Source organism: Osmerus mordax, chromosome 1 (assembly GCF_038355195.1).
Source record: "Osmerus mordax isolate fOsmMor3 chromosome 1, fOsmMor3.pri, whole genome shotgun sequence".
NCBI classification, from domain to species: Eukaryota; Metazoa; Chordata; class Actinopteri; order Osmeriformes; family Osmeridae; genus Osmerus; species Osmerus mordax.
In genome coordinates, this window is record NC_090050.1 from 10,236,572 (window position 1) to 10,249,588 (window position 13,017).

Below are 13,017 nucleotides of genomic sequence, written 5' to 3' on the forward strand. Positions count from 1 at the left end.
CCTTAGTGAGTAATCACCTTTTTGTTGGATGACTTTCATTAATTGGCACCTTGTTAGCTATATGCATTAAACAAAATGTTTGATCCTACTTTACATAAGGTCTCCCTCCTGTCACCAAGTTAAACCCAGCGATGGGTTTATTTGCATTTAATACATTTAAGGATTCTATTTTGTGTTGATTTACTCACTAAACACGTAAATGTCCCTGCCGAGATGGCAAGTTCTTCTAACTTTATTGTGTCTGGAACCAATGAATAGAATATCGGTTGATATTCTATTAATTGATTGTCCTCAACCTGCCATCCTGCCAGGTTGCCTGTCAAAATGCCTGTCAAACCAGTTCAGTGCATTTCGAGTTGACTGCAACCGGCTCCAGGCCAGGAAAACTGTTTTTTAGAGCGGCACCAACTCCTATCAGGTCTAGAATCGTTCCATTTTGGAGATCAGTGCCCTGATCAATCTCTGAACAATACGTCTACACCGAGGACACGCCACACACTATAGGAGGTTACATAGGATTTTTTTGTCCTCATGTTTGTGGTCTCTCACATTTTGAAAATCTTAAGATTTAAAAAATATGTTAGTGTGTACCCAGCATTAGTGTCCTCCTCTGTCGCCCTTACTTCTTTCTTTCTTTCGTTTATTAGTCTATTTACATGTTCAATAGGGCTATATTTGTTTCATATTGCGAAATGTTAGCCTATCATTCCTTCAAAGACTACTACAGTGCATCGCAGTGCGTGCTATTAGAATATTTTAGACTAACGTGGTTATTGTTAGTAACCGTAAACTTTTTGATTGATCATTATTATTAAATTGAGAATATTTAATGTGTTCACTTGGGCTATTTTCAGAAAATAATGGCACACTGGATAATCCAAACCAAGTGTACTAATTTCCATATGCAACTATTTTGGCCCTTTTAGCTGACCGTACAACTTTCTATCTATCTGTCGGTCGTGATTGGCTTATTCCGAATCACGAGGAGCAGTTCCAAGAGTAGCCTACCTAGCAATGACTAGGTAGCTACTTAGCTAGCTTCACTCTCTGGAGGTGAAATTATTGAGCCTGCCAGCAAATTAAAAAAGGGTTGTCCATGAGGCTTACGCCCAGTAGTTTTGACAAAAAGCATACCAAATATTTGTCTCGCCTTATGGGTTAATTTTCTATAATACTATCGTTAAAAAATGTTGTCAGGATAAATAGCTAGCGAAGGAGCTAGCTTGGTCGGCTACAGTAACAGACAGTGCTGTGTTGTTGCAGACAGTGTAATGTATTTTAATTTAACCGGTTGCACACTTGACGCAGGCAGTTAGAAAGAACGTTAAGTCTTTCGACTCAACCTTGCCATTCTGTGAAGCAATTTACTACTGACCACCTCCATGGAATATCCACCAAGTAAACGACATAAGGGATTCAAACAGGATGCTGCATTTCATGATCCGTTCGAAGATGACGAAGATTTTACTCAAGATGACTTGAACGAGATAGATATTATTGCATCTCAGGCTTTCACGGGAGATGGCACACATCAAAGGCACAAACAGACATTAAGCTCTGGTAAATGTTACTTAAACATACTTTTAAAACCTGGTAAATGCTACATTGTCTTCATGTGTGTTTCACACTTCAGTGTAGGCTTGTTAAATCATCAGCACTCTTTAAGATGTTTTAAATAAATAATGAAATAATTAACACTGAAGAATGAAAATGTGAACTACGAAATTTCACAGATAATTTCACTCTTTTGTAGGTAATGGCCAACTCTCAGAAGCAGACAAAAACTGCAAATTGGAGTCGCAAAAAGCAGAATTGAAGAAAAAGGTGTGACTTGAATAAGCAGAGGCATGGCTCTCAAACTTAAATTCTTGAGAAGCACATGTAGGCCTTGTGGAACATTTGATAGTCTTTCTCTGTGAAATCCTGATTGATGTTTTTTTTATGTGAAGCTAAAAGAGGTTGAGGAGGAGATCCTGATGAAGAATGGAGAGATTAGAGTCCTACGAGATTCACTGCGAGTGGCCCAGCAGGAGAAAGAGAAGCAGAGACAAGCTCAGCTCCTCCTGGAGAGGGAGAAGGCCCATGTTCAGAGTGAAAAAGAGAAAGAATTATCCAAAAAGGTTGTAATGAAGCTCTACTTCAATATACTATTATGTCTCCCAGATGTCATCCAACTCATTATTCTGGCCTTATTGGTATGTTCACAGGTACAGTCCTTACAATCAGAGTTACACTTCAAAGAGGCAGAGATGAATGAAATCAAAACCAAGCTTCAAATCTCAGAGCGAGGGAACAAGGCCCTTGCTTCCCCTGTCACAAGAAACAGGTCAGAGTTGGCTACCTTTTGCAATACATTCTACCTTTTGGCTTTGGTGGCGGAATAGAGGGCATCATTTTCCTTTCTTTTTTTGTTCCTGTCCCCTCTTCAGCCCCAAGGTGCATTGTTCTGCTGTGACAATTGATCTTGCAAGTCGGAGCAGCTCCACCCCTCCTGGAGGCAGTCCATTCATAACCAAGGAAGATTTTGCAGCCCAGCTGCCCTCAAGGTCCACGCCAGTCAAAAGCAGTGGAACGAGCAGCTTGAAAGATGGTGTGGTCATATTTGTTTAAACTTCATTGGTGACAATATAATCCGGCGTTGTAGAAATGCATTTTGGATTAAACCTGATCGATGTTCTGGCAACGTGACGTGCAGTTGCTTGGTTTAAACAGTACGGGTAGGCACAGTGCTGCAACCTTGCTAGCTCGCTTTAGCTGTAGTGTGGTGGCTGGCTGACTCTCCATTAGATATCAAATGGGATATCCCCATGTCACTTTATTGAGCAACATTCACTTTCAAGATACGGCTTTATATGTTCTCCTGTGTTTAGAGGGGAAGAAGCTGTCCTTTGGCAAACACGGTGACAGTAAAGAAGCAAGCCAGCTCGATCCTTTCGACAGCACAGGTGTACATCATCATCACCCAGGTGAATTTAACATCAAAACCCTTTGGAATGAACTCCTTTAGTACTATGAGTGTATAAAGTTTGAGTAAATATCCCATTTGTTACTGTTGTGTGAAGGGTCTGTTTTGCTGAGTCTGTTGCTGCAGCATCCTCTAGACCCCAGCACCCTGGGTCTGTGCCATCTGCTCTGCGTCAGCCCAGACGCCTGGCCCACGTTACTGCAGAACAGCTGCCTCAGCACGTAAGTCCACCTGGCTAGGTTTATAGTGACCCTTATGTCTATGTCACATCAGAGGACTTGAAGCTGTGGCAAGTTGACTCAAATACGTTGCCTTACTCAGCTCCTCAAAGACAGGCAGCGGGCTCAGCGGCTTTGTGGCATCCAGCTTGTCAAAGCAGAACATCACACACACCTGGACATGGACAATACAGCTTAGGAAGTCCTTTTTGGTGTCAAATGTTCAATCTGTTTGAACTTAAAATGTTCGTTTGTGCTTCCATTCAACAGAGGTTCAACCACGGTCAGTTCCAGTGGCTATTCCAAACAATCCAAGGTGGCTCCGAGGGATAAACCCCAAAGTGCCTTCAGCCAATTCCAGAGCCTTGCCATGTCTGGACTTAACATGATGGCTTCGCCAGAGCAGGTGTCTCACACTAACAGTTCATCCATCAACTCCAGCAGGAGCTGCCTCGGAGCGGTCTACCTCCTTCCTCTCCTGGACTACCACATCAGCCTGTTCTGCCAGGCTCTGGAGTCTCTGGAGGGCTCGTGTAAAAGCCCCCTGAGGGTCAGCTCTGCATCGGGTTCCTCCTCCGAGGGCAGCGCAGCCTCCAGTGTGGAGGACTCCCTGCTCAGCCTTGAGGACTTTGCCCTGTCGTCCATGAAAGCACTCTACCACGTCGTATCACAGAGCGCTGACGCGGTGAGCGCCATCTTGTCCTGCCAGCCTCAGGAGAGCAATGGCGGGGAGGCGTTCCTACACGCTTACGCCCGGTCCCACCCTACCCCGGTCCCCTCTGAGATCCAACTGATGGAGACGGGGGAGCCCGAGGGGAGCCCGGACAGAGCGGGAAAAGGACTCCACATCCAGCACCCCCTCCTCAGGAGGCTGCTGGGGCTGTCGGACCCTGCCTTCATTGGAAAAGCTTCCCAGAGAGAAGCACTGGTGACGACTAGCCTGTCAACTCTTTGCATGCTGGCCGAGAGAGCAGAGAAGAAGGATTTGTCCAGGCATGTCTTGTTTGTTCAGAAAAGGGGAGCGTCAATAGGGTGTTTTATCCTTTTTTTTTCTCCAGTTTTCCCGACCTTCATTACACACGTTAACCTTGACATTGTGTATGTTTCTGTTCTGTGCATGCTGTGCTCTTTCTTTTGCAGGTTAATGTGTGTGCTGTCTAGTCAAGCTTTGACACACTGCCTGTCCCTGGACTCCTCCTACCAGATCATGTCCCTTTCGATGTCACTGTTAGCTGCCCTGGTTGACAATGATGAGCTGGCAACTAAATTGTGCTCACACTCAGGTGAGGATCCTACTGGCACCTTTTGGTACAATTCATATAGTTGTTTAAGTACAACTTTCAACCAATACTTCATGCAATAATAAGGAGCTGGTATGAACCTTTCAAAGGGGTCATACTTTAGAATGAATGTTCTTAAAGAGACATGCACTCAATGACACATGAATAAACTAAAGACTGTTAACAAAGGAAATGTCAAGGCTATTCACCTAGGGAAATATCTTTCGATTATTTATTTCCACTAGACTCATGCCTGTTCCTGAAGATTTTCCAGTATATAACCAGCAGACCAGATAAACTGGTTACAAATGGACATTGGTCTCTGATGGAGGTGGAGGTACATTTCCAGAGTGTGGGACAGTGGTTACTCGTATAAATAATATTGTAAGATAGCCAACCTAAAATGCCAGAGGATCTGTCTGAATGTGTTTCCTAAATGAACGGCTAGTGTATTCAGATCTTAGAACATGTCCCTTCTCTGTTAACAGATGGTGCGTTTTCTAACCTCGCTGTTCACTCAGAACGTATCGTTATGGGTTACGTTTGTCGAGTCCACCTGCCAGTGCCACAGTGAGGTAGGACAGCATTTTGATTTGTGGATACAACCAATCAGCAGGTTCGAGCTGCCCTCAAACCCTTTATACCTTTTCCTTAGTATATAGGCTGGTCAACTCGAACTGGAGATGTATACGTATTACAATAATACACGTAAATAGGAATGAGGTTGGCCTTGTGTTTCTCATCTCCCTGGGAAGGTGGTGCAGACTGTAGTGGTGCTGCTGCACAGACAGTGGCTTGGTGTCAGGGGACAGGAGATGGCCCAGGCCCCAGCGTGGTGGTCGGCCCCAGGGGTGCAGCTGCTGAGGGAGACCCTCATGCTCCTCCACTGGCTCCTCCTCAACCACTCCAGCTTCTCCGAGCAGTGTCGTCCTGTCCTCCACATGTACGACCAGGTCATCCCTGCCATCAGGGACACTCTGCGCAAGATCCCTGACCTCACAGAGAGTGAAGGTGAGCTTTCGACCGGCACACGCGTCACATGTTTGGTCACGATGCCTCTTTCCAATGAAGTTTCTGCAGGGTCATGTTTTACCCCTATCTCCCGTCGTGTTATAACAACAACAACACGTATGTTGTGCTTGCTTCTGTTCCTTGTCAGAACTGGCTCTAGAAGAGATCTGTCGTCCTGAGACAGAGGACACCGAGGACATGGACACTGAGTGCTAGGTGGACACTGAGTGCTAGGTGGACACTGAGTGCTAGGTGGCTTGTTCCTGCAGAACCTGGTGGAAGCCGAGCTGCTTTCGAAAGACATTGGTTGTTTAACCCTTTGATAGTTCAACCAATGCTGTCCCACATCCTCCCAAATGCATAGAAGAAATACTTAATGATGGATTTGAACATTTGTTGAGTACAAAGATTTGTTTTTTTCAATGCTTTTGATATTAAATACAACATCCATGCCTGAACAGTGATGAAAAATTTATTTACTAAGACATTGTGGCCTTGTCCACAAAACAAAGTATACATACTTTTATAGATTAAAAAGTAAAGTGTGTATATTACCCACAAACATGTGAGACAATGACATGCCACAGGGGGGTTTGTGAGTGGAAAAACAACAAACATGAAAATCTAGACATCAATGCATAATTCACATCAGTGAACAGATGTCATAGGTAAGGCCAGCACAGAAACCACCATTTACTGAGACAGATTTGTCCGAGTAGCATAAGCAACAAGTGATGAGGTCACTTTTTTCAAAAGGTTCTGAAGGCATGAACTGCACATTAAACTTGAAAATGTTTACACATCTGTTAACATGTTACACTGTTTCACCTTTACAAAAATCACAAGACCAATAAAAAGGCAGGAAGAAAAGGAGACATAAGGGCCAAACCAACAACTGTCAAGCTCAACCCTGTAAACATGAAATCACGATACAATGATTTTTTTCTAGATTCCCTCCTTTTCTTGAAGACTTGACCACAAAGAAACCCAAAGGCATTTTCTATATTTTTCATTTAGCAAAAAAACAAAACAACTTTGCAATATAACACTATGTCTACATGCACAAACTGAATCCTTGATAATAAAAAATATATTAAAAAACAAGATTGAACAATGTCATTATAATTTTGGTTGAAATATTTCCCATTAAGAAGGCACAACTGTTGCACTAAGTTTCTAATTCTATACTGGCCAGGACATATACTGAAATCCACACAGCTTTGAGGTGTGAACAGAGTACATTCACTTCTGGCTAGTATCAGCAACATCCCTTTCCATTAATGACGATGCAAAGGCCCGGAACTGTCATACCTGATAAATAAGAGCATGAGATGATTATACTAAATTGGGACTGGCAGACCACTGATGGTTTAGAATTTTGGCATTTCTTTTGATAATTGCTAGTTCATTAAATTAAAAAATCCAATTGGTGTATAAAAACTAGATTGTGCATGGACAATGCTGTTGTAGTCACTTCATGGACAAAACAATGTTTAGTAGGAATACATTATATATAAGAATCTGTCATAACTGAATACTGGGTGTTTTTCTTTTTGCATCAATGGTAACAATATTATATAGAACTCAGTGCCACTCAAGAGTTCAGTTCACATTCACTGGTGAAAATGTTCCCACTGCATTTGTGAATGGACTGATGATCAAATGTTTCGATCCCACAATGCATTACACATTTAAGGAGGCTGGGCTCAGGTCTGGTCAGAAAGCTGCAATGTTACACAACATCCAGATAGAAATGTACAGCAGGTCTGAATCTTTCACACACAATGTCATGAGCATAATTGCTCAGGTCTACTCTAGACTTAACATTTCTATCCAATGTTGTCATCGTCCTAGCTTCCTGAACACACACACCCCTCTTGTGGTTTAATAGCCCGTTTTTGGTGGCTGAGGCTCCACGTACGCAGGGTTGTAGGCCGGCTGGCTGGAGTGAAGGTCTGGCTGTGGGGGCAACTGGCCAGGCTGTGGGGGCAACTGGCCAGGGGGTTGAAGGGGGTAGGGTGTTTGTCCTGGTGCGAACGCTGCCTGACTATAAGGCACTGCAGCTGGGAACCTAGTACCTGCTAGGAGGGAGACAACATTTTGAAGTGTGAGAGAGATACTAGCCACTTTAATGAGGCCCAGCTATAATGATGTGGCAATAATCATTAGCCTTACTCATGTGCACATGACAAACAGAATATTCCTTCTTTTTACAATACATGAAAGTCCCTCCTAGGAATATGCCTAGTCATTCTTGCATGTTGGGTATAGAAGTTACCTGGGATGTGCTACAGTTGCTAGGCACAAAATATCATTGGCAAAATAGCTTTGGGATTCTTGAGCAGCAATTACACACCCCTGCCAATCACCTGCCTCTAGGTAGTGAAATGCTTACCAGCTTCTTGGTAAGGTGGAGGTGGTCCTGGCATACATGGCTGCACCTGGTAGGGAGCAGTGGGCATAGGCTGGCCCCCATATGCTGGTTGCATAGGCTGGCCCCCATATGCTGGTTGCATGGGCTGGCCCCCATATGCTGGTTGCATGGGCTGGCCCCCATATGCTGGTTGCATGGGCTGGCCCCCATAGCTTTGCTGAACTGGCATTGGCTGGTATCCTGAATAATGAGTTGCTTGGTAGCCTTGGTTGGATGAAGCAGTTGGCTGCTGGGGGTATGATGTGTTGATCACAGTGTGGGTTGTGGTTGCTACAACCGCTGTCAACACAGCAAAAGAGAAGTTGTCATTGACATACGTGAAAAGGGCAAAGGGGGAAAGAATGCTCTGATTACTGACACAATACAGTTTCCTTCCGTAGAAACCGTCTTCAGATTTTTTGTAGACAGTTAAGGTGATGTCAATCAATCAAAGTTTGTTGCATACACCAAATTGCTTCAGTGCAGTGAAATTCTTAAGACTTGGCCAGCAACATCTGCACAGTAGACAGTAGATATAAATAACAAAGTAACATATACCAAAAATAGCATTTAACACTATAACATTAACAAGTAAAAACAACACAAGAAAGCTACACAGATATGGTCATAAGTAAGTCATTAATAATAAGCGTACTTCCCTTTCACCTTTCTAGTCTCCCATAAGTACATGTATCCATATTTAAAATACAACAGTAAAGTGAAAGTGTTAATTGAAAGTTGTGGAAACTACAGAGGGGAGTAGTTCACATGTCAGGATATTGCGACATTTGACATCTGTTCTTACATTTACATTACATTTACATTTAGTCATTTAGCAGACGCTCTTATCCAGAGCGACTTACAGTAAGTACAGGGACATTCCCCCCGAGGCAAGTAGGGTGAAGTGCCTTGCTCAAGGACACAACGTCATTTTGCACAGCCGGGGAATCGAACTGGCAACCTTCAGATTACTATCCCGCTTCCCTAACCGCTCAGCCACCTCACTCCCACACTCCCACCCTTAATGCCTCTTGGTGTTCAACTGTTCATAGTTGGTGTTAAGAATTCAAAAGAAGTTACTTTATTCCCATATATTATAACTGCAATAGGTAAAATGAAGGAAAGAAATACATTTAAATATTTAAAAAACAGCTTCCCCACACTGGTCTGAACTTCCAATGCAATTGGCTGGGACAGGATTGCTGGACCATAATTGGCTGTAAAGTAGCAGGCCACCCCATAATTACACATTTACATTCCACTGGCACAGAGCTATCTGTGTAGCTAAACAACTCTCAGAAGGCCTCATTAGCTTACACAACATGTTTATAGGGGGACAAAACTGTTTTTTTTTTACAGAACAAATCATACCTATTGTACCTTTGAGATTTTTGTAATGTTATATTCTTTTTCTGTATTTTGCTAATGTAAACAACTAAGAAACCCTTATTTTTCACTGAAATTAAAAAAACAGAATTACATAAGACTAGGTTCTCAGAGATCGACCACATGATTCTTGGGCTTGTCACTGTTTGTGAATTCCTCCAACAGCAAATTATCACTTCCTGTAGGTATTCTGGGATGACGCAGTGGCTGTGGAAACTATTAGTCAGACTGGGTGGGGATCTGGAGTCTGATCTCAACATGAAATATGAGCTTCAAGTCTGACAATACTTGTTTCTGGGAAATATCTAAAGAAATGTGTGAAAGGCAAAGCCTTTCACTGATTTACATTCAGTCATTTAGCAGACGCTCTTATCCAGAGCACTGATGAAGACAGAGCAAAATAACTAAGAGAAGTATAAGGAGTATAGCCAGCTAAAATGACAGATGTCTGTATGTGGAAGAGTAAGATAAGGTTCAAAGGTCATGGGCTGAATCCCACATGAGTCATACCCAGCCCACCTGATCCTGAACAGCTCATAACAGATTATGCATTTTGAGCAACTTCAAGTACACACCGAAATAGTTTTACTTCAACAACGCAAAGCATCACGCAAAGTTAGATGATAAGATGTATGACGTGTAACTACAAAATGTGTTACAATCTATTCATGAAACAATTGATATAACACTTACGTCTGGGGCTTCTGCACATTTTGTACAGACAGCAGCAGGGGCACACACAGCAGCAGATGAATACGACGATTACAAAGATGCTACTTCCTATGACGGCTGCAATTCCTGCAGTGCCGAAATTGTCATAAGAACTGAAGCTAACACAAAAGACAAAACATATAATTTAAACAGAATTTATATTAATATACCACTGACAGTTACAAACATTTAGTGCAAAAGATTTCTGTCAACGACAACCTAGAACGAAATAACTAAAATTACAAATCCAAACTACATTCTGTAATAATTTAATTGTATTGGTGGTCTTTAGAAGGGCCCTTTTTTCATGCATCTGTGGCACTGGTATGTGTAACATCTTAGAGAGGATGTTGTTGCAAAGATTGGTCTAGAAAGGAAATAGGGTCTGTGCACATAATCAGAACAAAACCCACATCAACAAAGGTCACTTGTAGCAAAATATGTTTCTACTTTCTTGTGTGGAAATTATCATTGTTGCACCTAAACTAGGCTACATCTGAAACTGACTATTTCAATAATCTCTTACAATAAATTATCATTCATAATTAGATAAGATTCAACAGAACGGCTTGATCTTTGGGGTCAAATGTTTGTTACTATACCTGGTGCATACGTCGTCATCGAGCTTACGGAAGGAGTCTGTACAGCAGTATCTGTTGTAACATGTGCCACAACAGAACTGTCTGCCACAGAATTTGTTGGAATGGTATATGCCCCTTATATCATTGTAAGCATCGCAGTCATCAGCTGGACGAAAGGAAAACGAAAGGTTAGGGGTTAAGTTGTGGTTTAAAGGATGTGTTAGACAGCACACAATAAACCATTATGTTTCTTGAGAATAGAAATCCCTGCACAATGAATAACACAAATTCACTTAATTGTTTGGAGAGAAAAAAAACACTTAAATTAATAATAAATCATTGTCTTCTCTGAAGGATCACAGTCTGGATGGAAAATGATTTAACTAATGTTATCTTATCTCCAAATTTGTTTAGTTAGTAGACTAGTAAGTTGACGTCGTAGTATGTTGGAGTAAAACATACGCATGTCTATGTAAACGAGGTATTTTTGATAGGAAACTAGAGTAGTATAGCTAGATCCAATCCTACGTATCCCGTGACACAATCGCTGGACTGGAGCTGTGGTGGACACCGGGGACATCCGACCTTATTGATTTCTTGAGGTGTATTTATCAAATTAGCTAGCTAGCAGAGATAGCTAGCACACAGCCTGCAGCAATTCTCCGATAACCGGTCAAAGCATGGTAAACTAAGCAGATGTGACTTTTGTTATCATGCACGCACTAATGATCTATACGTCAACATAGGCTACCAGTACACAGAAGTCCAAAACATGTTTCGACTCCGCTAGTTTTGTAGGTAGAAGGTAGCCAGCCAAGAAGTCTGAGACCCCACAGAGCAGAGGATATATGGCACGTTGCATCAACCACTAGTTAAGACAGCAGCATGCTAACTAGCTTTGCCTAACACCAACGAGATCGAGTACTTAATCCATGTCGTAAAATACAGGTACAGTAGGTACTAAACTCTGAGTAGTAAACCTTGGGGGGAAAATAATGCACCAACGACAACCCTCGAGGTTACGTTAGCTGAGCTACAGTAGGTAGTCTAGCTAGCTAGCCAGCCAACTAGTCAAGTTACCAGGACACCTATCACGTTAGTTAATGTCAGTTTAACCTTTAAAGTCTTAACCTCTGAAGGCTTTGTGCAACTTAAGTAGAGATAAGACTTGCTTTCCCACCAGTCCACACAGATAGAACACCTCTGGTTAGATTAGCTTAGCTAGCTTTCGGTTTGAGAAAAAACGAAAGCTAAAAGCAGCAGAGGACCAGATTGATATTCGGTAGTTTATGCTACATTTCCAGTGAAAAAATACTTACCAAATACAACAGGAGTCACTGCCAGGCACACAAGGGTAACAACAAAAACATACAGGGCTGTCGCCATGGCTCATTGGAAATGTGTCTTGCAAAACATGCAAGACCCCCACACTGACAAAAGTAGCAGAGCTAGACTAGAACAGTAGAATAGAGGAAGTCGAGCCTCAACAAAAGAACACCAGCTGATTTGGCCTGCAATGTGTCAACTCGTGTTGTAGTAACTTCCGCAAAATGCACGTTGTAGTTAGCGCCATTGTTAACCCTGTATTACACCTAGGCTAGTACTGAACAGAGCCAAATATATATATATATTTTCTACGGCTCTAATGAAGTGAGATATTTGAAAGCTAGTGCCTTACCTGGTAGGGTGGACGCATAGGAAATGTAATTTCAGATTGACGCAGTTTTTCTTGTCTCGAATAATGTAACATAACGCGTAGAACACAAATCCAGTCAGATTTCGTTAGTGTGTCTGTTTTAGGGTCGCGTCTTAGCGATTCAATGTATTTTTATTGAGATGGTGCCACCGTCGTGTTCTATGCAAACTCAATTATTTTAAGTCACATCAAAATTGCATTTGCAATGTTTTCAGCAGGGCAAGACTAATTGATGATTTTCTTCGAAATTGCAGATTGTGCCTCTACAACTCTACAACAGCGTACCTATATGTTAAAGGTTACAAATTAGATTAACCTCCTTATTCGATTTTTCTTTAAAAGTAGCTAGGCCTATACATTTTAAACTAGTCATTATACTTTATTTAGAAGAAAACTATACTTTAAGGAAAGTTTTGTCATTTTGTCTAACTTGTATCAAAAGCAGCAAAACCTGATAAGAGTTGCCTATTTCAATAAACATCCTTAACGTGAGCAGCACAGCACACCGAAAAATACATACGAGACTTCAGTTCAGAGTGCAGATAGAACGAGTAACTGCATCTAGCTACTCGCGGATCGGACCTCCCAGATGGACGGTGTCACTGACTTCTGCAGTCTATTGTCTTTGCTCTCTGTCCATCTTTTACAAGCCTGGCAACCAACTAGACCTTGTCTTCACCAGGAGCTGTACAACACCTGGTCTCACAATGACCTCCCTCCATGTGTCTGACCACTTCTTTGTCAATGACACTCTCT

At 42.2% G+C, this 13,017-nt stretch overlaps 2 protein-coding genes across 4 annotated transcripts; one reads left to right on the plus strand and one right to left on the minus strand.

Moving 5' to 3' along the window:
• Positions 1-997: 997 nt before the first annotated feature.
• atrip (ATR interacting protein) lies at positions 998-5,851 on the plus strand. Of its 2 annotated transcripts, none has more exons than XM_067239719.1 (14): positions 998-1,560; positions 1,754-1,824; positions 1,950-2,120; positions 2,208-2,326; positions 2,430-2,590; positions 2,871-2,966; positions 3,063-3,186; positions 3,454-4,176; positions 4,324-4,466; positions 4,709-4,800; positions 4,952-5,038; positions 5,219-5,474; positions 5,623-5,690; positions 5,727-5,851. In XM_067239719.1, exons 1-13 carry the CDS (start codon positions 1,383-1,385, stop codon positions 5,688-5,690), a joined length of 2,289 nt encoding a protein of 762 aa, XP_067095820.1. In that variant the 5' UTR covers positions 998-1,382; the 3' UTR covers positions 5,727-5,851. The 2 variants fall into 2 exon arrangements, with proteins under 2 accessions (XP_067095820.1, XP_067095829.1); XM_067239728.1 differs by having other exon boundaries at positions 5,623-5,676; positions 5,715-5,842.
• Positions 5,852-6,633: 782 nt separating this feature from the next.
• On the minus strand, positions 6,634-12,058 carry shisa10.1 (shisa family member 10, tandem duplicate 1). Of its 2 annotated transcripts, none has more exons than XM_067239750.1 (5): positions 11,885-12,058; positions 10,587-10,731; positions 9,967-10,103; positions 7,870-8,187; positions 6,634-7,552 (listed from the first exon to the last, which is right to left on the minus strand). In XM_067239750.1, exons 1-5 carry the CDS (start codon positions 11,949-11,951, stop codon positions 7,359-7,361), a joined length of 861 nt encoding a protein of 286 aa, XP_067095851.1. In that variant the 5' UTR covers positions 11,952-12,058; the 3' UTR covers positions 6,634-7,358. The 2 variants fall into 2 exon arrangements, with proteins under 2 accessions (XP_067095851.1, XP_067095843.1); XM_067239742.1 differs by having other exon boundaries at positions 6,634-7,555; positions 11,885-12,057.
• Positions 12,059-13,017: the final 959 nt, after the last annotated feature.

Coding starts and splice junctions, on each gene's coding strand:
- atrip (XM_067239719.1), top strand. CDS start 1,383: ATGGAATATCCACCAAGTAAACGACATAAGGGATTCAAACAGGATGCT. Junction 1,825..1,949: donor AAGCAGAATTGAAGAAAAAG/GTGTGACTTGAA, acceptor TTTTATGTGAAG/CTAAAAGAGGTTGAGGAGGA. Junction 2,967..3,062: donor TGTACATCATCATCACCCAG/GTGAATTTAACA, acceptor TGTTGTGTGAAG/GGTCTGTTTTGCTGAGTCTG.
- shisa10.1 (XM_067239742.1), bottom strand. CDS start 11,951: ATGGCGACAGCCCTGTATGTTTTTGTTGTTACCCTTGTGTGCCTGGCA. Junction 10,732..11,884: donor AGTGACTCCTGTTGTATTTG/GTAAGTATTTTT, acceptor CCTTTCGTCCAG/CTGATGACTGCGATGCTTAC. Junction 7,556..7,869: donor TCCACCTTACCAAGAAGCTG/GTAAGCATTTCA, acceptor TCTCCCTCCTAG/CAGGTACTAGGTTCCCAGCT.